The following is a 25,237-nucleotide window of genomic DNA, read 5'->3' on the forward strand; positions in this document are numbered from 1 at the left end:
CGCACGGCGCCTAGTGCGTGGGGATTCCCGCGGCCATGACCACTACCCGGCCTGCCCTGCGGCAAGATGGCGGTCTGAAGGGAGTGGGCAGCGGCAGAAAGTTTGTTGTGGGATTGGAGTAGTCGGGCCGGGAGTTTAGACTTGTAGGGGATCATGGGGACACCAACATGGAGTTGGGGCGGAGGAAGGACTAGCACCGGGGTTAAGAAGAGGAAATGGAGTGGTGGAAGGTTGGAGGCGGAGAGAAAAAAAGGCGGTAGGGATGGAGGGGAGGGGGCCTAGATTCCAGTGGTAGCCCTGGGGGAGGGGATTCGAGGCGGGGGAACCAGAAGTTGGTATGCAGCCCCGGAGAAGCAGAGTCACGAACTGCAGCGGAACTTCTTAGCGGAGAGTAAAAAGCCTGGAGTGTGGGGCGGAGGCCCGACCGTACCAGGCCGGTGGGAGAGGAAAGGGGTCTTTTCCGTGGAGGAGGAGAGTAGGGAAGGGGGGAAGAGAGACCTGAAGGATGTTGGGCAGGTTTGGTAAAGAGGGAACTAAAGCCAATCAAATGACCCTCTTCTAGACTTAGATCAGCCTTTTCACAGTTCTTATAGCAGCATCTGCCCCAATTTCAGCTGAAGACTCAGGGGCCCCAGGGACTGGAAGAAATCACAATACTTGGAAAGAAGAAGAGGTAGCGACTTGCCCCAGCCCAACCCCAGAGCGGGTAAGGTGGCCTCCGGTGACAGGCTGGCATGCTCCCTGGGAGCGGAGCAGGATGCATGGGCTACGAGTGATGCTGAAAATTATTTAATCTGAGAAGGGCACTCTTCTATAGAGGCTGCCCTTTGCCTGTGGTCCCTAAGTTAATGTTCTGCTTAGATCTCACGCTGATTTTTGAGAGTTGGGTGTAGAATTGAGCCGTGTATGCCTTCACCTGTGCAGGCGAACGTGGGCAAGAGCGTAGAGATCAGGCTGAAAGTATTTGAACACATCCCTGTCACAAGCAGTGCATTCATGCTCACTGTATTTTCTTTGATCTCCCCATCACATCTTCAGTTTGGTATCCTGCCCGAAGTGGAGATTTGTGGGTGACAGATGGTGGGGAGTCATAAGAAAACAAATTTCTGGTGGTGTTCACTAACCATTTAGGTACCTGCTGTCACCAGTTCCTGAATTCACTCTTGCAGCATGTCTGTCTCTTTTGATCGTTTCTTTTGGTAAGAAGGGCTCGTTAGTGTTCTTTGTGGGTGTGGATTTGGTGGGTAGGTGGGGTCAGGGGAGGGCGGGAGGCAGGTTGGGATTAGGGAGGAGAAACCCAGGTCAGTTTATGGTAAGAGGTCAAGCTGACTGGGATAAAGCTCTGCGAACATTTTTCACATCATTCTGTCCCTGAGACACCTGATTTTGGAGAGCTGCTTTTCAACCTGGACCAGTGTGGTAATGGAAAGAAAGGATTGTAAAACTTGCCCCTTTCTCTTCTGGTAGTTTTCTTCTCTTCCTTTGTATTCTTCCCATCAAACCACATTTTAAAAAATCAGTTTCATTAGCAAAACTAAGCATGGCTTGAGAGATAGTGGACTTGGGGTTGGAGAAGAGAGAAGGGTTCTGGAGCTACAGAGTGCTGTGAGTATGGTCCTCACTTCCTTTGATGACCTGTGGTTATGCCCAAGCCATAGTTGGGAGCATGTTTCTTACTGGAGCCTGTTTCAGGGCCAGCATCTGCTCCATGATTGGACTGGCAAGTCTGGTTTGATCTAGGACTCCATACTAACCACCTCCTGCTCCCCACTCCCACCCCATCCCCGCCCGCAAAAGGCTTACTCCAGGCAGACCAACCCGAATCACTGTCACTAGACTAGCTTCAGTACCTTCAAGTATCTGAAAAACTGGTGTTATTTAGCTGTGACTTCATTTCTAGAAGGTTGAGAAACTTCTCTTTCTGCGAACAATTTGTGGATGTCCCTAGGAAATTGCGATCAGCAAGGACAGTGTGGTGAGCGCATATAGAGATTAAGAGCACTGACTCTGGAGCCAGATTGCCTATTCAGATCTGCACTTTGCCATTTGTAGCTCTGTGACCTCTAGAAATTGCACAGCTCACTATGCCTCAGCTTTCTCATCAATCAAATGGGGATGGTAAGAGTACCTATCTCATAGGGTTGTGTGAGGGTCAAATAAGTCAGTATATTAATGTATTTAGAACAGTGCCTGACACGCAATATGTATTTGTTGTTATTATGCTAGTCAGATCTCAGCACTAATTTCTGCTTCATGATTGAACTTGGTGTCTCTCTGTGGAGGACCTGTGCTGGTTTGAGCTGCTATCCTGATGTTAAGGAGAAGAGGCACAGCTTTTGGATAGTGTAGATTTTGTGTGTAGTGAGAATATCCTCGTTAAGCTATTTAAAGTGATGTTTAAATGCCAGTGATTTCCTGTTTGAAGCTGTGAGGCTGCAGAATTATCTGATTTGCTGTTGAGTGATAATAATAGTGCTTATTGAGCACATTCTATGTGTTTGGCACTATTGTAAGTGCCTTACCTGTATTAAGTAATTTAATACTGTTAGTATCCCCATCTTACAGATGAGTAAATAGAGGTGCAGAGTGGTTAAGTAATTTGCTCAATGTCACCTAGCTAGTAAGTGGCAGAGCTGGGATTTGAACCCAGGCAATCTGGCTTCAGCAGTTGATGAGCCTTTTTTTTGCATTTGGTATGAAATTAACTTTTACATATGCCTACTGGCAATGTGTATCTTGTTTGCTTGTAATGATGGTTAGAGGTATACCCATATTGTAGTAAAATTTTTTTGTTTGTTTAAAAAATGTTTTAGGAGCTGAGCTCTTCATCTCAGCTCTCTCCTTCCTCTCAGAGATAATAACTGATGCAGGGATTGGTGAGGGAGTGCCCTGTGCCATGTTAGCCAAATCTGGACTCTCTCTTTGTGATTCAGCTTGGTGACTGTGCTTTGGAAAACCTTGGGCTGGGTTGGGTGAGCAGACAGAGTTACATTGGGATCCATTCTTAGCATGCATTAAAGGTGTGGGTGTGTGGGCTAGTTAATGTAGATGTAAATATAAGGCTCAACCTGACTATGATTAGTGACATGAGCAGTTGAAGTAGCCATAGTGTTAAACTCATAGACGGTCTGGATTCATCTTTCTTTTAAAAATAGCAAGTAGCAAACTACACAGGGGAAAAAATGTGGCATTTTAAACAGCTCCCTCCCTCTAACGTGAGAGGAAAATGGAAAATAAATGTGCTTCTGCTGAGGCTTATGTTGTTGAGGAAGGCCCTGTTGCCGAGCCCAGGTCTCTTTCCTTTTACCAGGCAGAAGACCCATGTGCAGCCTTGGGGCAGAGGTGTACCCAAGGATTGATTGACTGGCTTTCCTTTGCCCTGTATTTAAGACTTACTCTTCCCCTCCTTCTGAGTCATGTCCTGTCTATTTAACACGCCCTCGGGGTCCATCTTTTTCTTCAGTAAATGACTCTCCATTCTGCCATCAGGGTAGGCACGCGCCTGGTGTCGGGGGCTCAGGACCTAGGGTTTGCCCTGGGAATTCTGACGCAGCCCTGTGATGAACTTTTCTGTCTGTTGTGGCGTGTGTGATTTTGAGAGTTAGACAGCATCTGTGAGTCTCTGCTCCCCTCCTCCATCAACAGAGGAGCCACGTGTCTCAGGATAAAGTGCTTTATCTTGACTCGTGCTTTGGTCAGCATGCTGAAACGTGTTATCTCCGTAGAGTACACCTTTGTGTTTTGGTAGAAGTTCTCAGACTTTCTAGATTCAGGTCACATTTTAGCAGATGATTGAACTTCAGGGTGAAGGCTGATAGATTTTGAGCTGATTCTCCCCCTTTAGCATTTTCTTTTTGTTGTTGTCTAAATCAGTTTCTTCTTATAACACCCCATATTCATGTATTATCTTTGAATCGAATCCCTTCACCTCCTCTCGCCACCATATTTTGAGTGCCAAGGACCTGTGGGTAAACTGGGCCTTCATTTCTTCACCTGGATTCAGCCTCTTAACAGCTCTCTAAATTTATCTCATTCTCTGTATCTTCTGGGCCTTTGCACAAGCTGGTCGTGCTGTCTGGAATGCAGACATTCCAGACTCCCTTTACCTTCCTTATTGCTCTTGTGGTCTCAGTTTAAATGTCACTTCCTTTGGGATCCCACCGCCCTTTACTGTCCTTCTGTGCTTACTTCTATTTTAGCACTTAGGCTGCATTGTAATTGCCTGTTTACTTGTCTGACTCTCACAAGACTCTAAGTGCCTTGAGAACAGATACTGTCTTACTCACTATCGTATTCTAGCATTTAGGATAGTGCAGGGCACATAAGAGGTGCTTTATAATGCTGTGGTGCATACGGATGAATGAAATGTGGGCAGTCTCTCCCTACTCTACCCTGCTGCTCTAAAAATTATTTTCCTATAAAAAAAACCAATGTCTCTTCCTTTAGAAAGGCCATGGTTTCTCCCTTGTTTGAGATAAAGTCCACACTCTTTAACGTGGTATGCAAAAAGCACTCTGGCCCAAACTCAACCCTCTGGCCTGAGTTGCTGCCACTCTGCTTCATTTGTCCTGTATTTCCTTGCTCCTGAGTTTCCTACTGCTCCTGAACCTTTTCTAGACATCCGCTTACTTTTTTCTTCTTGCTTGTGCACTTCACTATCTCCATAATGCTCACCTCTGTCTCTGAAGCTCTGCTCATCCCCTGAGACCCAGCTTTTCTGTCTCCTCCGATGAGAAGACTTCCTTCCTTTCCTTTCTTCCTCTGTGTCCCCACAGCACTTTGAACCTCTGTCCTGGCACTTACCATGTTGTGTGGTGAGTCCTCTGTTTACCTGTCTGTCTCTTTCACTGAGCTGACCCCCTGTAGAGGAGGGACCCTCCCTGATCATGGGGTGGGGAGATAGGGGAGACTGGGAGGGTGGGGGTGAGGGCAGTTGGAAGTGGGGTGAGCAATGTGGTAGATAGAGTCTGATTTTGGAACTGGGTGTTAATCCCGACTCTGCCCCTTACCAGCTGTGCAACTTTGGGCAAGTTGCTTAACCAGTAGGATCACTGGTCTTGTCCCCTATAAAGTTTTTTTTTTTAATTTTTATTTATTTATTTATTTATTTATTTATTTATTTATTTATTTATTTATTTATTTATGGCTGTGTTGGGTCTTCGTTTCTGTGCGAGGGCTTTCTCTAGTTGTGGCAAGCGGGGGCCACTCTTCATCACGGTGCGCGGGCCTCTCATTATCGCGGCCTCTCTTGTTGCGGAGCACAGGCTCCAGACGCGCAGGCTCAGCAGTTGTGGCTCACGGGCCTAGTTGCTCCGCAGCATGTGGGATCTTCCCAGACCAGGGCTCGAACCCATGTCCCCTGCATTGGCAGGCAGACTCCCAACCACTGCGCCACCAGGGAAGCCCTTGTCCCCTATAAAGTGAAGGTGACATTACCTTTTTTGCAAGAGTATTGAGCATTAGAGATACTGAGTTCACAGCCTGTAGCAAGGTACCTGGCATATGAAGGATACTTGGTAAATATTTGTTAAATGAATGAATCCCACTTTGGAAAACTCAGTGGATAAGAAAAGGCTTTGTTTTTATTCAAGGTAGACTAAGCCTTTTGATTTTTGCCAGGTAAGCAGGAACATTTTTGAGATGGGAGCAAAATTGAGAGAGTCTCCTTTTTTGTGATGAAGCAACAAAAAAGGTGAGACTGGGGACAGCATCAGTGTGCAAAATAAGATTGTTGATCCTTCTCCCCATCTGTTATGTTGAAACAACTCCTTTGATGGACTGTGACATGCATGCGAGATTGGTGATGACCTTGGTGGGTACAGGTGGGGGTGGGTAGGTGGTGGATTTGTAAGATGGTACAGAAAAACCCGAACGAACTTTTTGGTCAATCCAATAGTTAAGGCTGGGGATGACTGGATGGCGTGTTTGATGATCCATGTTCCCCGGTATTTTATAGACTGAAAAATGTTGGGTGAAGCTGATGGAACACATCTAGGCATTGAGGAAGGCAGACTTCTTGTCCCAGTTTTCTTAGGGCTTCGATGATCTTCTTGTGCCACAGAACAGGCTTAACTCAGGTGCTCCCCGGAAATGGGGTTGGAAGCTGAGGGTTGCTGTCCATTCTTTGCCTTTTTGTTTTTGGTATCATTGATGGGAGTAGTTCTTTGGGCACCAGTTCTGAACAAACACCAAAGGAATTTGTTTCCAGAAGTCTAGACCTCTTAATTGTATAATGCCGGGTGGTGCTCCAGTGTGAGTTTACAATCAGAGGAAGATTTGTCTGGGTTCTCGGGAGGGCAACCTTTTTGTCTGGTCCTTAAACCCCTGCCCCAGCCAGGTGCCTCTCCTCTTTGCTCTCAGAGCACTCATCACACTATGATGCAGGGGGGCAGTTAACCTGTCTCTCCCCATCTAGGGGCAAGATCTTCTTTCTTTGAAGCTTCTTAGGGGCAAGGTCATTTATTGAAGGCTGAGCGTTTAGTTAGACTGTACATAGTAGGTGCTGAGCAATCCTGGTTCTTGTGTGACCCAACCCAGTCCTTCCTTAGACTAAAGCAGACAAGATCTATCTGGCAAAGCTTTTTGAACCCTCAGGAAGGAAGGTCCTGCATAAACAAACGGTGATAGTATTAACAATCACATTACTAATTATTTTCCAGGGTTGAGTTAATGTGGTTAAATGATCTTCCAGGTGCTTGGCTTCAGCTGTCTCCCTTTTCAGCCTTATGTTCTAATCACACATCCCTAAGCCAGCGGGAAGGAGTTAAAAGAGGAATCGAAGTACACACAGGTGTAATTTCTTGCTTAATTAGCATCTTCTAAAAGGTCTTTGGCTGCTGGCATCCTCTTTGTTATTCATTAAGCTCCTTTTAGTGCCCACTGTAAACTGCTTGCTTTTCTGTTGTATCACTGGTCCTGTCTTGGGGGGCCCCATGCTCACAACCAGGACTTACTACAGCCTTGTTAGTGCCTAGACGAACCAAAAGGATGAAACCAGCAGGCAGAAGTGGATTGAAGGAGCTTTCCCCGGGCTCTGCCCCTCATCCCTCGGTGAGGGGTGCGCACTGCAATGTGGCACATCTTCCTGATGGCATCTTGGCAGGAGTAATAAGCTGCATTGTATGTTAAGCAGATTTGAGAGGAGATTGGGTGAGCCAGCTGGACTGGATTGTGTTTTGTGCTTTTAGGCTTCAGAGGGACTGAGTCCATGAGTAGAAGAGTGAGAACTTTGTTTGGTCTATCTCGTAAGTGCCAACTGTCTACTAGGTGACATTTGGAATCTATAAAGGACATGGCCCCCTATTTGTGAACAGCTTCTGTGCTCTCACAGTAAACTGTGGAGGGATCTCCCTGAGGGTAGGGACTGCTTTTTGGGAAGTCAGCCTAGACCCGAGAGCCCTGTGCTTCCACTCAGCCAACCAGAGGGATAGAACTCTGTGCTTATTGCCTTGGGTACTGAGCAGTGGCCTCTTTGCACCTTCCCAGGTAAGCCAAGTGGGGAATTCAATCTCAGAAGCCTTTGAGGGTCTTTACATCAGGGCAGAATCGTTGTCGCTTTCCTGTGGCTCCCTGGAGAAGACAGCTTTCCAGGCTTTACACTGGAATTGGATATGGAGGGTTCTGTCCCAGTGTGTCTGTGGCCTTGGGCAAGTCACTTGTCCTCTTTGTCACTTCAAAATGGGAGAACTCCACTTGTTCCGTGGGCCTCACTAGGCTCTAAGGATCAAAGGAAATATAATGGAAGGGAAAGCACTTCCAGAATGGTAAAGCACAGTACAGACGGAGGGATTTTGTCCGTTTGTCGAGGAACTGTATGTTTTCATCGTAAACATAATGTATGTCCTCGTTTAAAATACCAACCATACAGAAAAATATACAAAATTAAAAGTAAACTAAAAAGACCTTTCCTTTCTTCCCCTGTCTAAGCCCTTTCCCAAAGATAGGGAACTACTGTTAACCGTTTATCATGTATCCTTCTAATCATTTTTGTGTCCTTCCAGACATTCCCCATCGTGTATCGCCTGTAAAATAAACAAAACTCGATAGTAATACATACTGTTCTTCAGCTTGCTCTGCCCCCCTAACAGTTAACCCCCGGGAGGTGGGGGTGGGAGTGAGTCCCTGTTGGAGCCTTTGAGGATCCTGCTTGCAGCCTCCTGCCCAGCCTGGTGCGTTCCTGGGGGCTGGCTCCTTGGGAGGATGGAACAGCTTTCCTAGAGGCTCTTGCCACAGCAGGCACCCTGCTTATCTCTGAGGGATTGTCTTTTATTCTGGGATGAAATTTTCTGGCAGGAGTGCCCTTGAGTGGGAACCAGGATGGGTACAAGCGTGATGCGGGCATCAGCACTCTCACCTCACGTGTTTCTCTCCTTCACTCCTCTTTCATCTTTGGCTGGGAAGGGAGTAGACTTACCTGATTTCTCAACCCCTGTTTTAGTGCAGAGAGAGTCTCCTCTAGTTCCTGAAACCTTGGATTAGCCAGGTCACTTGCTGCTCTACCTTTCAAAAGCAAACCAGACCCAGCTGGTGTTTATTTATTTATTTGTGTGTGTGTGGTGAGGATTCGGAAGGTAGCCTGCCCATGGCCATGCTTCCTTGCCAGGGCAGGGAAGAGGTCAGAGCCCACAGGAACAGTTGTCATCTTCTCTGCTAGATGGTTATCTCACCCTTCATGGTCAGGCCTTGGCCTTTTGACCTCTGGGGCTGTGAGAGCGATGCGGGGAGCCCAGTGAGGAGGCAGTTGGGAAGCCTGTCGGAGGCTTCTCCTGCCTGTGTTTATTGTTGGCCTGGGCTTGGGAGAAGGCCAGGCCCATATGTGGGGCCAGGGTGGTCTCTGTTCTCCCCTTCCTTCCCCGAGTCATCTCATCATCTGCAGGCCTTTCAGACAGAAGGGCTTTCCTGTCCTGCTGACCCAGGGGTTGCATCTTGGGTGGGGGTCTCTGGGACTCCACTGCTGTGGCACATTTGCCTTGAGATCTCTAAGCCGGGGTATGTCACTTCCCCTAGGTGGTTCTGGAGGCTTCAGGAAAGAGTGTTCCTTGGGCTAGCTGTGTGGGAACACTAGCCTTTCTGGGCATTGCTCATTGTGAGGGGGTGAGGTAGTCCCTCTCAGGGTCTGGGGAGGCTGGCTGTAGCATAGCCCTTATCCTTGCTCTGTGGGTTCCTCTGGGGCCAGCTCACTGCGAAGCATCATTCCCTGGCCCTTTCAGAAACTGAAAGGTGGCAGTGTGTCACCCGTTCCTTTGACTGGCCCAGCTGGCTGGGGTGCACACTGCCCCATTGTCCTGGGCTTTCCATGCAGCTCTTGTTGCAGCCTCCAGTCCCTGGGCCAGTTCTCTCCCAGCCCCTTTCCTCGGAGCCCGTGGGAGGTGGTGGGGTGAACTCTGATGGCACAGGCCTGGGCTAGGTGGCAGCTGCAGCTGTGGGTGGCTTTGTTCTTACAAGCAGCTTTCAGGGCTCTGGTGCAGCCTGGCAGCAGTGTTCCGGGAATAGGTGAGACAGGGGAGCTTCCCCCTGGTAGCAGTGCCCCGTTCCACAACGGCAGTCCTCTCTTTCTGTTGACCATCCCTGGGGTCATGAGCTGGGCTCGCTGCTTGGCAGGGGGAGTGCTGTACTTTCAGGAGGCATGCTTTCCAGAGTGGAGAAAGCCCCTGAGGGTCTGGTGGTAAGTCTGGGGGAGTGTCCCTGTCAGGAGAGTGCAGTGTGTACCCTCAGGTATCCTGCAGCTTGGCAATCCTTCTGCTCTCTCTTTGCAGCTCCGGAGTTGGGCTGCTCACAAACCAAGCTGTCTGTTTGTATGGAGTGCCTGGAGGGCGTCTGCCATGAGTCTGTCGCTAACCGTGCTAACCAGGAGAGCTGGCTGGTTGGGGAGAAGACACTAACCCTGTGAGTCTGACCTGGGCCAGCTAACCTGCCCTGGGGGTGCCGCCAGCCATGCCTCTCTTCTCCCTTCCTCCCCCTGGCCTGCGCCTTCTCCCCTTTGCTTACATCATGCCATCTCCTCTGCTCGCTTGTCCTTACTACTGAGTTCCCTCCATTTTCCCAGTCTCCTTGCTGTGGGTGGGGCTGTGCATGGGCACCTGCCCATCTGCCAGCCTGCTGCTGGACTCTGCCCCTCCTTCTCCCTTCAGTTAGTACCATGCCTATCAGTTCTCCCTTAAAACAGAATGGTTAGCATTTCTGTTTAATCTGCTTTTAGCACCATGGAGTTTGAGAACATCCCTCAGTTACCATACTGTTGGTTTCACGCCTCAGAGACAGATGGAACGAGAGTAAGAAGGGAATTTTCTGCTAGACCGGATAGTTTCGTCCCTTTATCAACAGGGGAAGATGGTGGGGATTCCCTGGTGGTCCAGTGGTTAGGACTCGGCGCTTTCACTGCCGTGGCCTGGGTTTAGTCCCTGGTCCAGGGACTAAGATCCTACAAGGCCTGCGGCGGGGCCAAAGAAAAAAAGAGGGGAAGATGCTGTCGCCATTATTCTCATCCCAGGATACGAATTGAATTTAGGATCAGTTGCAGGTTCTTCTTGGGGGTGGGGAGGTTGAGGAAAACCTTGGCCTGGCTGTGGAAAGTTGCCTGGGCAGAAGAGTGAAACTACTTAAACTGAAAGCTGGAGCCCAGAGCCAGGTACCCATCTGAGATGTAGCTCCCATTGGCGACCGTGGCTCTGGGAGGTGGAGTGGGTGGAGTTAGTCCCCCCACCGCCTTCCATGTCTGGAGCTTCAGGTGGACTTTAACCACAGAGAGCTGGGAAGGGCGGCTCAGCCAGAGGGGGAAGGACCTGCCTTTGGACTCCACAGTGGGCCTAGGAGAGGCCTTGGCCTCAGCTGCCATGGAGAAGCCCCCGACAAGCTCCCACCTCCCTCCAGGCTTGGAAAGGAGAAGGGGGGTCCAGAGGTAGCAGGAAGGCCGATTGCTCGGGGCTCCCTGGTGTTCTGCACGGGTAACTCTGTAGATAGACACTGTCTCCAGCCTCTGGAGGCAGTGCAGGGTGGGGTGGGCTGGATGGGGGAACTTGAGACCTGGAGGTCCTCTAAGTGGATTCTGTTTCCCTTGAGCCAGGAGGGAGATGGCAGGGAACTGCCTGCGACCATGAGGTGTAAGTGTGTAAATGAGAGAGGGGGTAGGTGCTGCGCGGATGTGTAGGGACCCTGAGTACAGAGGTAGCAAGCTGGAGGGGTGAGGGGTTTGTGGCTTGGGCGTGACCAGGAGAGCAGAAGGGGCGTGGAGTGGCGGGCTGATTCAGGGCCACCCTCACTTTGCCCTTCTTTAGGAGAGGGCATGGGGACTAAGGTCTAGTGCTGGTTATGATCCTGGGGATTTTTTGGCCCTCCCTTTGGGTGGGGGTTGGTTTGCTTGGATCATCATCGTCAGTAGTCTTCAGCCCCTTTGTTCCTGTCAAGTGTTTGCTTGAATGAGAGGCCAGGTGGATAGACTTGAGGTATTTGCTCAGGTGGGGATCCAGGTGAGCTCTCACAGGTCACCAGCACTAGTTCTGAGGCCTCAGGATGACTTTGGGGCACAATAATTCCCACCCATTCTAGCTTTTAAAAACCTGTCAGTCTGTTCTGCTTAGAGCGGGCAGGGGGCCAGGTCAGGGCCGCAGGCAGCATGCCCCAAGAGGGTGAGGTCGAACTTGCCCCGAGGGGTGACAGGCCTGCCTGGGGGAGGGGCAGCAGGGCTGGTCTGGGCACAGACTGGCATCTTCCAGCCTTGTCATCAGCCCAGAGCAGAGCCTGCCTGGGCCCCACCTGTGCTCTGCTGGCTGCTTGCCTGCCACGCGCCCAGCATCGCTGAGGGCTTTGCTCAGGTATCTCAGGAACAGCTGTGCCGGAAACTAGGGGCCCGGTGTGGGGAAGGCCGAACCCAGCCTGCTTTGGTAGGATTGGCTCACTATGCGGCTGTTCACTGACAGTCGAGGTGGAGAGGAGCCATACTGACTGGGGGTGGGGGGGGAGTGGGAGGGGCGGTCCTTGTGGGCAATCTCAGGGACCCCTGCTGGTTATAGGGCTGGCCCTTGTAGGGTGGTGGTTTGTGTTTCTTGGGCCTCAGCTGGAGGCAGAGGCTGAATTTCAGAGGCTTGAGAAGCAGCTAGATATGTACGGCAGGAGTGTGTCCTGCCCTGAGAGGTGCAGCTTCCTCCAGGCCTGTAGTGTTCAGAGACTACATCAGGGCTCACAGCTGAGGACGATTTCCTCAGGGGAGGTGCTAGTCCCTGTGATCAGATGTTCCTGTTTAGTGGTTGATTAGGGACTTCAGGGAGGGCCCATATTTGTTTTTTGTTTTTTAAAAAAATTTGTTTATTTTTTATTTATTTTATTTTTGGCTGTGTTGGGTCTTCGTTTCTGTGTGAGGGCTTTCTCTAGTTGCGGCAAGCGGGGGCCACTCTTCATGGCGGTGCGCGGGCCTCTCTCTGTCGTGGCCTCTCTTGTTGTGGAGCACAGGCTCCAGACGCGCAGGCTCAGTAATTGTGGCTCACGGGCCCAGTTGCCTCGCGGCATGTGGGATCCTCCCAGACCAGGGCTCGAACCCGTGTCCCCTGCATTGGCAGGCAGACTCTCAACCACTGCGCCACCAGGGAAGCCCCCCATATTTGTTTTTATTATTTATTTATATCCTGCTGGGTTAAGGCACCATACAGCACAGCTGGAGTATTCTGAAAAGGGGCCGTTTTCCTTTCATTTTAAAAGCACCAGTGATTGCTAACGTCCATTTGACTTTCTTTGGGTGAATACGAAAGAAGAGCTTTAATGGGTTTTGTGGTGAGGTGTGTGCCTTCCCTGATTCAGAAGATTGGGTTCAGTGGCCCCTTGAGGTCCTTCACTTGCTTGATTCAGTGACGGCTGGGAGCAGAGAGACATTAGTAAGTTCAGAAATGGTCTGAGCCCAGAGGAACTGTTGGGGCCCTAATTTCTTGAAGAGAGTGTGGGTGATGTGGGGAGCTGGGGAAGCAGGCAGTGTCTCTGGGCAGGCAGCTGAACTGGGCCGGTGGACGGGGTAGTGCAGAACTTGGGAGCTAGAGGAGACCTCCAGTGGGGGAGGGCAGAGATTGAAAAGCCAAAGAGCCACACCTATTTTGGATTCAATCCTGTCTCCCTCTGCTGGGCCAGTGTTGAGGGGGTAGCCTCTGAGCCCTGAGCAGAGAGAAAGCTGGATTCTGGAACCTCCCTTCCTCTCCTGCACCGGTAACTTTCCCCTTGGGCAGACCCACAGAAAGGATGGCAGAGGGAAGTAACAGGGTATCCTTGGCTTAGAACTGAACCTTTTGCTGTTGCCTCTGTGGGTGTTTGCAGGGAGTAGGAGAGAGGATAGTGGTTTGGAGATGATCCGAATTCTGAAGAGGTTTCTCCTTACCCTACTTTGCCTCCAGCAGCGTCATCCCTGACCTCGATTGGAGGCCCCAGGTCACATACCCACACTCTCCGTATCCACAAAGGGGAGTGGGTAGGAGTGCCATCTCCTGGTTCGAGAGAGATGCTTGGCAGATGTTTTGTCCTTTGATTAAAGGACACTGCTCAGCCAGCTCCTGGCGCACATTGCTCCTTGTATCTGTCTCTGATACACGCTCTGCTCAGCTGTTCAGTGGGTTCACAGTGCAGGTTCGCTGTGCGTGCCGAGTCCCATTTCTAATGAAAGTAGACTTTGTTCTCTGGAGGCAGCTAATCGTGCCCCGTGGGCTGTAATCAGGGAGAAGGTATTTCACGCAGGGCAGGCGGTAACAGGCGGCCTGAGCCGACTGGCAGATTGCAACATGGCAATTATGAAGCTATCACCCGCCCGCTCCGCCCAGCAGATAGGGGGTTGAGTCTGTCCTCTGAACTGATTCTGAGTAACTGAAGAATGAATACTATGCAGGAGAGGAAGGAGGAGGAGGAGCTAGGTGGGGTGGGGGCAGTGAGGAGAGCTGCTTTCCTTTCTCACCTCACCTCCACGAGATGGGGAGGGTTTACTGCTGCTCTGGGTGTCTTCCACAGCAGTGCCTGCAGGTCCAGCCTGAGGAGCTGCAGACCAGACTGGGTCAGCCAGGGGTTTTAACTTAGGCTTCAGCCTTTCTCCCAGAGCACAGCTGTTCTTGTAGTACAAACCCAGCATGTGATCTGGTACCCCACATCCTGAGTCATCTGCCTCCAATTCCTTGAAGCTCAGGTAGTTTGTGGTGAGGGATGGGAGTGGGATTCTTCCCTGTCAATTTCTAGAACTTCTAGAAGACTCTTTTCTCGGAGGTGCCCTGGAGCCAGCTCAGCATCCAGAGGCCAAGAGGACCCAAAAGGCCTTGTTTGCTCCTTGTGGCCCATGGCACATTCTGAGTTGTCCAGCTTTCCCTGGGGGCCTCTTCTTCTTGACATGGGATTGGGAGTCCTCCTTGGGCTGCAACACTCCAAAGCAACTTGGGAATCTTGAGGTGAGGGAGATCTGGCCAGTGGAGGCTGCATCTAGTAGCTGGGTCTTCCTGGAGGGACCACTCTGCTGCCTTCCAGCTCATCTTTCCTCTTCTCCCAGCTTGTGGACCTGCTGTCCAGCTGCTTCTCACTTTGTTCTGCAGTGCACCTGGCATTGCTCTCACTCCTGGGCCTGACCTTCCCTGCCGTGCTTCCAGTCAGGGACAGCAGCCTGCCAGGTGCATCGAGTCCCTGTTCAGTGCTGGAATTGTGGTCCCCTGTGGGCTGGATCTGGGGCACTTAGCAGATCTCAGGAGTTGGAACCAGGGCCCCAACAAGCACTGGAATTTATGGACATGGGGCAGGGAGTGGCACGGACTTTTCCTCGTGGACTTGTGTTGGGGTCACTGCAGGCTCCCTGGTGGACTGTCTTGCTAGTGGGCATTGTCTTCTGCTTCCCCAGTTGGGAGTCGTTTCCCTCCCTGTGACTGACTCTGACACGTATGAAAAGAGTTTTCTCTGGCTGGGAGAGAGAACCTCCCATCACCACTACGTTTCATCCCATAGTCCGAGCCTGCACTTACGATCCATCTCACTGCCAGCCACATCCACACTGTCTGTCCCCTCAGCAAGCCAGATTATCTTGCCATGAAAGCCCTGGGAATATGTGCTGTGGGGCCGTGAGGTCAAGATGAGGCAGGATGAGCTTGTAGGACATGTGATGGCTAGAGCTGGGGCAGCAGGGTATGGAGTGAGACCGCTCTCTCTCCTCACAGGTAGAGTGACCAGTTACCTGGGCCTGTCAGTGTCTTCCCTGCCCACCCACTGCCCACACAGGTGTCCCAGTACCTAGAGGACAGGGTGGGCATTGGCAGGAATAGGGAAGAAAAGAGGCTGAGAATAGAGGGGGTATATAAAGGGGCCTGCAAGGAGAAAGGGCTACTCAGCTGAGTGGGGAGCAGATGGGGAAGGGAGGAGGGACCTGGCTTCGCCGCAGAGAAGGGGAGAAGGCAAAGGCCAGCTCTGGATTTCCCTGGAGCTCTTGGCTACCTGTATCTCTTACTCCTGCGGCTCTGGCTCTTCCCCCTTTTGTAACTCATATACACCCCCACGCTGAGACCCCCTGACGATCAGAACCCAGGTGCCCAGGCTGGCTTGGGACTTTCTGGGCCTTTCCCCCGGGCCAGAGGAGCTCCCACCCAGGGTCCCACCGGGAGGGTAGCCCTGGGGAACATGTAGGGGTGACTACACCTCAGGAATGTGCTGTCCCTTCAGGCCTGCCCGGATTCCTGCGCATGGAGTCAGCCCGACACGGCCTGCTGCACGTGCCCTGTGGGGACCTGCTCTGCCTCACTATCAAAGGGCTGGGGTGGCGGCTCGTTCCTGCTGCCAAGCCCCAGAACCCCACGCCAGAGGCCAGGCTGCCCAGACAGAGGAGGGAGGCCACTCCTGCTTCCCGCCCTCCCCGCCCCCTCACCGTGCTTCCTGCCTCAGGCCCTGTTGGAATGTGACAGGAGTCGTGGCCAGGGCATGTCCCAGCAGCAGGAACACACGCTTTAGCCCGCAAGGCTTCCCTCAGCCCCAGCTCTGGTGAGGTGGATGGCGGCCACGAGATTGTTTATGCCCAGAAGGCCACCTGAGGTTACTGCCTCCATTGGTCCCTGTGGTGGCTGCTGCCCCCATGCTGCAGCCCAGCTCATTACAGGTGGGGGAGAGGTCAGAACCCCAAGAACCTGGAGGGGACCTCAGAGGTCACTCAGTCCAGCCACCTCTGTGCAGATGACAGATTTATCCAGTGAGGAAGGGACTTACCCAGGGCCACCCTGTGTGTCAGACGCAGCACTGAGCCCAGAAGCCAGGCGTCTCAGCTCCCCAGACTGGGGCTTTCTACACAGGGTTTTGCAGCCTAGGCACTATCGACATTTTGTGCTGATAATTCTTTGTTGTGGGAGGCTGTATTGTGCCTTATAGGATGTGTAGCAGCACCCCTGGCCTCTACCCACTAGATGCCAGTACCACCCACCCGTGGTGTGACAACCAAAAATGTCTTCAGACGTTTGCCAGATATCAGGGGTGGGGGGAGGAGGGGGCAGGGGGAGACCAAAATCACCCTGGTTGAGAACCATCATTGCTCTAAAATGCTCCTTTTTCTGATTTTCTCCTGGACCTACCCCTCCTCATCACACAGTCTGTTCACCACCATTGTCCACAGAACTAGGTGTTTGGTCTCCTTCTGGAAACATTGCTAGGAGCTTTTTCCCCCAGCATCTTCTTGGGCCTCTATTAGGCTTTTTCCTGGTGTTCTCTTCTGCAACCCATGTCCCCCAAATCTCTTAGTTGTTTCTAGACTCTGAGAGGCCTGGGAGATGAACAGGACAGATGTGAGGGAGGATAGGGACAAGACAGGACCAGACCTATCCTGGAATCAGGCATGTGATAAGCCGAGACCGTGAACACACACACAGACACACATGTGTCTCCTCTGGGCCTGGACAGAGCTTTCATGGGGAGCCCAGTGCTTCCACCCTTGTCCCGCTCTCCCTGGCGGGTACTGACAGACAGGCGGCTGACACCTGGTTTCCACTTTCTTCCCTTCTCTGGTTTCAGGAGCTATTGGCTAGAGGAAGTGGCGGGGCTGTGGGATGCAGAGAGCCGAGGGTTGACTCCCGGACAGCGGAACAGAGAGAGCTGCCGACAGGCGGACGGTATGTTCCTGGTGAGGCCTGCGCCCCACACTGGGTTCCCTCCTGGGGAGGCTGGCAGATGAGGTGGCAGCAGGCAGTCCCTCTTGGTGGGGGCTGGTGAAAAGAGTGCTGGAGGCAAGAGAGGCTTGACCTTCAGGGCCCTCAAGCTTGGTGACCCCCTGGAGGAGCTCAGGTTGGGAACACATCTCAAACCCTTACTTTCTGGTTACGATTTTTTTTAAAGCTAACATTTATCGAACGTTTCCTGAGTGCCAGCTACCGTTGTTAGTGCTTTACATAATCGTTAAAACAACCCTATGAAATTGGTGCCATTCTCAGCCCAGTTTAGAGTTGAGGAAACTGGTGCTTGGAGAGCAGCTTTTTCTCTGAGGCTGCTTTCCGAGCCCACAGGGGCAAGGGGTGGGCCGCTCCTCGGGCCCAATCCATACTCCCTGCACCTAGTCCCTGGACCCTGGCTTCCTCTCATCTGTTCCCCCTGGACCAGGGCCCCCATCCAGCACGCCCCTGACCCATGGGCACTGACACACCAGAGTCCAGCCCTTCGAATGACCCCAGCAGCAGCCCAGGCCTGTCTGCCTGCCTGGTGGCTCCTACATGTCCTCTTTTTTTCTCAGTTCAGAGGCCTCGTGCCACATCTCTGAGCCTCCTCCTTCCTTGTTCCCCTCAGCAGGTTGAGGAGCCCTCACCTCCCAGAATGACCAGTGCAGCCCCTGCTAAGAAACCCTACCGGAAGGCACCACCCGAGCATCGGGAGCTGCGGCTGGAAGGTCCTGGCTCCCAGCTCAAGCAGGAGGTCAGCAAGAGTGGTGCCCCTGCCCCGGCTGGCAGATGCAGGCCCCTGAGGCGGGGTTCTGGCTGTCCTGAGGGCACATCTGGTCCCACCAGTTGGGGTGAGGGTGTGGCATTGCTGGTATACACTTGGGCTCTCAGTTGCAGCAGTGCTGGTGGGGGCCATGTAGACTCATAGGGGACAGCTGTGACACACGTCCATGTGTCCAGGACGTGTAGCTCAGCAGAAGTGATCCCATGCAGTATTGTTTTTCATGCAAGAGGCAGCCCACCCGACAGAGGGGTGCTAACCTGCCTGGAGGCCAGGACTCTGGTCCTTCACTGGTGGAGCAGAGCCATTCAACTTGCGGCCCCTCTGGGGGCCATTAGGAAGCAGTGCTCCAACGACTTCCCCCAGACTAGCTGTTCTTTGCTGTTCCTGAAAGTCAGGCCCTCCTCCAGCTTTCCTTTGTCTAGCTGACACTTATCAAATACGTGCTCCCTGCTCGGAACTGCATTAGATTCTTAGGAGGGCTTCTTCAGGCAACTGCAAAGCATTCTCCAGATCGGTTTTCCTCCCTCGTTCAGCGTAGTGCAGGAGGAAACAAGTGCTGCAGTTTATTCATCTTGCTTCCGTGTCTCTATCCTGTTGCAGTGCATGAAACACATTTAAAGAACTTGAGAGATGGCCAGCACGTGCCGAGCATCAGGCATACCGTGGCCCACTCTGGTCACATTCACGGCAGAAATGCCATCCATGACTTACCCATTTTCAGTTCAGGAAACATTAAATTAAAAGGCCAGATATTGGGCTTCCCTGGTGGCGCAGTGGTTAAGAATCCGCCTGCCAATGCAGGGGACACGGGTTCGAGCCCTGGTCCGGGAAGATCCCACATGCCGCAGAGCAACTAAGCTCGTGCGCCACAACTACTGAGCCTGCGCTCTAGAGCCTGTGAGCCACAACTACTGAGCCCAAGTGCCACAACTACTGAAGCCCATGCGCCTAGAGCCCGTGCTCCACAATAAGAGAAGCCACCGCAATGAGAAGCCTGCGCACCGCAATGAAGAGTAGCCCCCGCTCGCCGCAACTAGAGAAAGCCCGCACACAGCAACGAAGACCCAACACAGCCAAAAATAAATAAATAAAATAAATAAAAAAAAAAAAAATAAAAAAAAAAAAAAAAAAAAAAAAAAAAAAAAAAAGGCCAGATATTGTGCTAGGTGCCACCCACTGGGCATTCCCCCGGTTTTGTAGATGAGACCACTAGGGTTCAGCAAGATTAACATAACCAGTGTATGGTATAACAGGATCAATCCAGGTGTCAGTGGCTCCCAAGTCCATGGTCTGAGCCACCCACCTCACTGTCCTGCCTGTGATTGGCATCCTGAAGCAGTCAGGCCAATCAAATGCTGCTTGACATTTCCCTCCTGTCATAGCACGGGTCTGCTCTACTTTGCGGTTGGCTGAACTCTGGCTTGTGACCAACGTGGAGGCTTGAGGAGGATGCGGCAGGAGGGTGAAAGCAGAAGATGCTTTACTTGTCTCAGTCAGGTTTAGCCCAGAGGCTCTCCTTCCCCCACGCATTTGTGCCTCCCGAGCCTCTGTGAGGGCCTGATTCTGCCCTGGGGGCCAGAAGGGCTTTGGCAGAGCTCAGAACCCTACTCCAGCTCGCCTGGCTTCATCACTTCTCTGGAAAGTCTTGGCTATGCCTGCAGGGCCCACTAGGAGCCCAGTGAACAGCTGAGAGGATCTCTTTAGCCCTGGGAGAGGTAGCATGGGTACCAGGACTCATTTGCAGTTGGCTCTAGGATTAAGAGGGGTTGGGGCTAGTGTGGGTAAGGGTGAGGGTTGGAATCTGGTTGGCACGGGAGAGAGTAGGCTGGTCCAGGTGTTACTGGATTGCCTCTATCTGCGGGGCCCTGCAGCCCACTTGTGCTGTGAGAGTCTCTGGGCTTCAGACATGACCGTTTCCAGGGCTATTTGGAGGGGGTGGGGAGCAAGCAGGAGGCCAGTTGTCCAGAGCTGAGCCTCAAGCTTCTGTTCTTTTGTGCCCAGGAGCCCCTGACTGACGCGGAGAGGATGAAGTGAGTATCTGCTGCCCGAGAGCCTGCCTTGCCTCAGCTCTGTCCCTCTTAGCTGCAGGCGAGGCTGTTGTTTCATTTGGGCTTTTCCTTGGATTAGGTAGAGGTAAAGGTTGGGGTGGGGTGTTTTAGGGACTCTGGGAGGAGGCTTGAAGTTTTGGATATTCCTTCTGGAAAAAGAGGTTTGTTCCATGGGCTCCAAGAGGACCTGGCATCAAGGAGGTGGATGGCTCTGAGGGGGCTGCTCTCGCCAAAGCTCCCTTCCCCAGCTCCTGGCCCTCCTGTGCCACCTGCCTCCCCGCAGCCCTTTCTATCAGCTACGTGAGGCCTCTGCAGAGGAGGGCAGCACTGGGCTGGGTTTCCAAGAGATGAATAATGGAGGAGCCTGATCGTGCAGTGGGGAAACTGGAGCTGGGGGCTTGCTGGCCAGCTGGCTTGGGCTGTAACCAGAGACAGACTGGGAACTGTGGCCCCTGCAGCTCTGTCTTCTCGTTCTTCTACAGTGAGGGGGGCAGACTGTCCTCTACCATCCCCTCTTCCCCTCCCAGCCAAGCTGTGATCTCAGTGCCAGCAGGCCTATGGGATACGCTGCCCCAGACTCAGGCTGAGTCTCAAGGAGTCCCCTGCCCACAGCTACCTGTTCTCACGTCACCCCTACTCCTTCCTTCCTGAATCCATCCTGGAACTCTAGGGTGGCCCTTCTATCTCTGAGGCCCCTCTGCCCTTGACCCCTCACCCTACCAGGCTTTTGCAGCAGGAGAATGAGGAGCTTCGCCGGCGCCTGGCCTCGGCCACCAGGCGCACTGAGGCCCTGGAGCGCGAGCTGGAGATTGGGCAGGACTGCCTGGAGCTGGAGCTGGGCCAGAGCCGTGAGGAGCTGGACAAATTTAAGGACAAGTTCCGCAGGTGTGGGAACGAGGGGCCGGGACACACATGCACGCATCTCCCTGTTCATAGGAGGTTAGCCGGGAGAGGTTTCAGAGATCATCTGATTCTGATGCGAAAACTGAAGTTCTGGGAGGGGCACTTGCCCAAGATCCCTTATGAAGGAGGGGCTGAGCAGGGTCTGAAGAACAGGATCTTGATCCAGGGGTCTGCCTTGTGTCCCTCTACAGGCTGCAGCACAGCTACACGGCTTCCCAGAGGACCAACCAGGAGCTAGAGGACAAGCTGCACACGCTGGTAATCTGTCCAGGAGGGCAGCTTGGCTGGCGCTGTGCTCACAGGATAGCAGGGGCTGGGACTTGCCAGGGGACTGCCATCCTGCCCTGGGCTCGGGGGGGTGGGGTGGGGTGGGCCGTGGTGGGGAGGGGTCCGCAGTGTGCTGTGAGAGTCAGGACTGTCTTAATGCTCACACTGTTTCTCTTCTCTCCTCGTCTTCCCTCATGCTGCCACCGTTGCTGCCGCACTCTCCTCTCAGGCCTCTCTTAGCCACAGCTGGATTTTTGCAGTTGCGTCTGAGTTTGTGTGTTTTCTCCCTTGCCCTCGCCTCCTCCTCAGCTGAGATCTGGGATTGCTGGGGCCCGGCCATTGCCCTCTGCCCACTCCTTTCCTCTTCCTCATGTGAGGCCTGTTCAGCAGTCAGTGCCTCCCTCCTGGGGGACAGCTGGGGAGCCTGTTCTTGGCTTGGGCAGAGTTACTGATTGATGTCACCACTGAATGCTCACAGCTTCTTGGCTGCAGTGGGCAGCAAGCCCCGGCCGTTTGGGGGAAGGGGGCCTGTGGATCCAGTCCATGAGCTGAAGATCAGAAGACTGCTTCTGAGCCTGCAGCTCCCTCCCTGCTCAAGTAGATAATCTCATAGGCGCCCCCAGCTGCCACGCAGCCCCACTCCCCACCTCCTCCCGCTTCCCAGCCTGATCCTGGAAACAGCCACAGGCAGCATTGGCTTCAGCCCCTGGGTGTGCACAGTTCTTGCCTCTCAGGTACCAGCTGCCTCGCCTGGTGTGTAGAGCACCTTGAGTGCCCTCCAGGGCCAGGCAGCTCTTAGACTGCTCTGTCCTGGCCTGGGCAGCTGTCAGTCATGCTCAGAAAGCCCCCTCCCCACAGCCAGCCTGGACTGCAGGAGAGGTGTCTGGTCTCCTTCTGTCTGTCCATCGTCTGTCTCTGTGTGCCTTGGCTGCCCTAGCACCTGTGGCTTCCTGTGTCTCTGGGCCGGGAAGAGGGGGAGGGGAGGGGAGAAAGGGCTGGCTGGGGTGTGGACTGGGTTCACTGTGAGTCTTGTGCCTCAGATAAAGAAGGCTGAGCTGGACAGGAAGACGCTGGACTGGGAGATCGTGGAGCTGACCAACAAGCTGCTAGACGCCAGGAACACCATCAACAAGCTGGAGGAGCTCAATGTACGGTCACCTCGGGGGCCTCCCTGCCTGTGCTGCCATGTCCCGGCCCCGCCTTGCTCCCCTGGGCTGTGCCAGGCTCTGAACTGCGTCTGTGTCCGCAGGAGCGGTACCGGCTGGACTGCAACCTGGCTGTGCAGCTCCTGAAGTGCAACAAGTCTCACTTCCGTAACCACAAGTTCGCTGATGTGAGTGGAGCACTCTCCCTGCCAATGCCCGTCTGCCCTTTTTAGGACCCCTCCAACTCCAGTTTCTACACCTCTCTCTGTCCTGTCCTTATACCTTCAGCTCCCTGCTTCCTGCTTTGCCTTCCCCTCGCCTCCCTGTGTCCTCTGAAGCCAGTCAGCTCGGCCGCTGGTTGGTGTCCTGCATGCTGTCAAGGGCCCATCACTAGGGGCAGAGCGGGGACTGGCCCTGTTGGTATTTCTGGAACAGAGACAGGGAGAGAGGATCTCAATTTCCGGATCCCATGCAGGAAGGAGGGGGTTGCCAGAGGTATGGGCCATAAAAATAATTGAGAGGGCCCCTTGCTCCAAGGGGCAAACTCTAGACCCCAGCGCTCAGGCTCAAGGTTGATGGGGCCTACAGAAGGAGTGAAGGTATTTCTAAGGCTTCTGGTCAGTACTGATTCTCAAGCTTGTGTCTGGTTTGGGCAGAATCTACCGCTGAGATGGGGAAGTTAGACGTTTGAGAGCGTGTGGGCCTTAGCACCAGTTCTGGGTTCAGATCCTGGCTGTGTTAATCAAAAGCTTCAACTTATTTTACCACTACCGAGCCTCAGTTTATCTGCGAAATGAGGATATACCTTTGTGTGCTGCGAGAACAGGTGATAGCAAAGTGCCCAGCACACGGGGGGCCTTATATGTGGCAGCCGTCATATTTGCCCTGAAGCAAGCTGTCTTAGGCTGGGCTCATTCATGTCTCTCTTCCCTTCTCTCGCTCCTTTACCCCAGCTGCCCTGTGAGCTACAGGACATGGTTCGGAAACATCTGCACAGTGGTCAGGAGGCTACCAGCCCGGGGCCTGCTTCCAGCCTGGCCCCAGGGGCTGTGGTGCCCACCTCGGTCATTGCCCGCGTGTTGGAGAAGCCGGAGTCTCTTCTGCTCAATTCGGCCCAGTCAGGCAGCGCCGGGCACCCCCTGGCTGAGGATGTCTTTGTGCACGTGGATATGAGTGGGAGTGACCCAGGTGACCCAGCCAGCCCCCCAGCTCCGGGAAGCCCTGTCCCCCAACCCAACGGGGAGTGCTGCTCTCTGGGCACCGCGGGGGGCTCCCCAGAGGAGGAGATGTCCCTGCCGGCCTTTGAGAAGCTGAGCCCCTACCCCACCCCGTCTCCGCCCCACCCACTGTATCCTGGCCGCAAGGTGATAGAATTCTCTGAGGATAAGGTGCGGATTCCCCGCAACAGCCCCCTGCCCAACTGCACTTACGCCACCCGCCAGGCCATCTCCCTGAGCCTGGTGGAGGAGGGCAGTGAGCGAGCCCGCCCCAGCCCAGTGCCCAGCAGCCCTGCCTCGGCCCAGGCCTCCCCGCAGCACCAGCCCAGCCCGGCCCCCTCGGGGCTTAGTGCCCCGGCCAGCTCTGCCAGCTCCGAGGAGGACCTGCTGGCCAGCTGGCAGCGGGCATTTGTGGACCGCACTCCGCCCCCGGCCGCTGTGGCCCAGCGCACAGCCTTTGGACGTGACACGCTCCCTGAACTGCAGCGCCACTTTGCTTTCGGTCCCGCTGGCGGAGATGAGGTGCAGGCATCTTCTTCCCCACCCGGTGAAAGTGGGCTTTTGCTGCCAACAGAAGCTGACCCTGGCTTTCCCAGGGAGGAGGAAGAGGAACAGCTGAACCTGCCCATCAGCCCCGAGGAAGAGCGCCAGAGCCTGCTGCCCAGTGATGGTGGCACAGAGGAGGGGCCTGGCACTCCTCACACTGAGGGCAGGGCCTGGGCACTCCCCAGCTCCAGCCGCCCCCAGCGCAGCCCCAAGAGGATGGGGGTGCACCACCTGCACCGCAAGGACAGCCTGACCCAGGCCCAGGAGCAGGGCAACCTGCTCAACTAGGGCCCTGCTTGCCTTCCTGCCACTGCTGCACGGGGACTGCAAGGTGCCCCAACCCTCGCAGCTCAGGGTCCTCACCTAGCCCAAGCCCTTGACCTCTGCTCCCTGTGCAGACAGGGTCAGGCTACACCAGGCCTTTCGGCTGCACTGACTGTAACTGGTACCAGCTTGCCTCATGGTTTTTCCCTTCTGGAATATTTATTCTCCAAAGGTAACATGCAGCTGGGGCTCATGACCTTTCTTCCAGTCGGCCCAAATTGGTCTTTTCTGGGGAGCCGAGGGGTTTATTGCATCAGTGTTTATCCTCCATCCTCCTTTCATATCTACCAGTTTTCTATTTTTATCTGGCGGGGGAGTGGGGGGGTGGGAGGAGGGTCATTGGGATTGTTAACCTCTAATTTCAGTTTTCACCTGTTTCCCTCTCCCCCCAAGTCCTCTGCACGAGCTGTTGCCTTCAGGGGCCTGGCACAGCAGGCCCTCGGGGGGATGAGGGAGAGGACTGATTCAGGGCTCCCCTCAGCTGTTTCCTTCCTCCCTCTGGAAGGGAGTAGAGGGTGGGATTCAGGGGCCTCAAGCTGGGTTCTAGGTGAATCCTGGTCCCACTCCCAACCTTGGCTCTAGACTGTTAACTCCCAGCTTTGGGAAATTTTCCCATCAATAACTATTTTAAAATTAAATAAAACTATTTTACTGGTATGGCCTAATTCGTCTATTAATGACCTTCCTTCTGCCCTTATTCTCCCCATTCTTGAGTATTCCCAGTCCTAATCACGTCCTAGTCTTTGCTGCTGACTCCCCCCTACCACTGCTCTGCCTGGGGCTTCCCTGGGCACAGAGCATCAGGCGGTGGGAGAGGGTGTACCTCAAGTAACCCTGGCAGGGCCCCTGAGTCTCTCCTTGAGGTAGGGTCCAGCCCAGC

General features: G+C 53.6%; 1 protein-coding gene across 7 annotated transcripts; it reads left to right on the top strand.

Moving 5' to 3' along the window:
• TJAP1 (tight junction associated protein 1) lies at positions 1–25,013 on the top strand. 7 transcript variants are annotated; one of them, XM_007193770.3, is made up of 12 exons: positions 1–100; positions 615–706; positions 9,756–9,885; positions 16,987–17,084; positions 17,752–17,877; positions 19,909–19,937; positions 20,679–20,840; positions 21,050–21,116; positions 21,355–21,384; positions 22,166–22,273; positions 22,375–22,458; positions 23,224–25,013. In XM_007193770.3, the coding sequence occupies exons 5-12, from the start codon at positions 17,779–17,781 to the stop codon at positions 24,319–24,321; spliced, it is 1,677 nt and encodes a 558-aa protein (XP_007193832.2). In that variant the 5' UTR covers positions 1–100; positions 615–706; positions 9,756–9,885; positions 16,987–17,084; positions 17,752–17,778; the 3' UTR covers positions 24,322–25,013. The 7 variants fall into 7 exon arrangements, with proteins under 7 accessions (XP_007193832.2, XP_007193837.2, XP_007193833.2 ...); XM_007193775.3 differs by having other exon boundaries at positions 17,755–17,877; XM_007193773.3 differs by having other exon boundaries at positions 91–230.
• The last annotated feature ends 224 nt before the right edge of the window (positions 25,014–25,237 follow it).

This window comes from Balaenoptera acutorostrata, chromosome 10 (assembly GCF_949987535.1).
Source record: "Balaenoptera acutorostrata chromosome 10, mBalAcu1.1, whole genome shotgun sequence".
Taxonomy (NCBI): Eukaryota; Metazoa; Chordata; class Mammalia; order Artiodactyla; family Balaenopteridae; genus Balaenoptera; species Balaenoptera acutorostrata.

Coding starts and splice junctions, on each gene's coding strand:
- TJAP1 (XM_007193770.3), top strand. CDS start 17,779: ATGACCAGTGCAGCCCCTGCTAAGAAACCCTACCGGAAGGCACCACCC. Junction 19,938..20,678: donor ACTGACGCGGAGAGGATGAA/GTGAGTATCTGC, acceptor TCACCCTACCAG/GCTTTTGCAGCAGGAGAATG. Junction 21,385..22,165: donor GCCACAGCTGGATTTTTGCA/GTTGCGTCTGAG, acceptor CTTGTGCCTCAG/ATAAAGAAGGCTGAGCTGGA.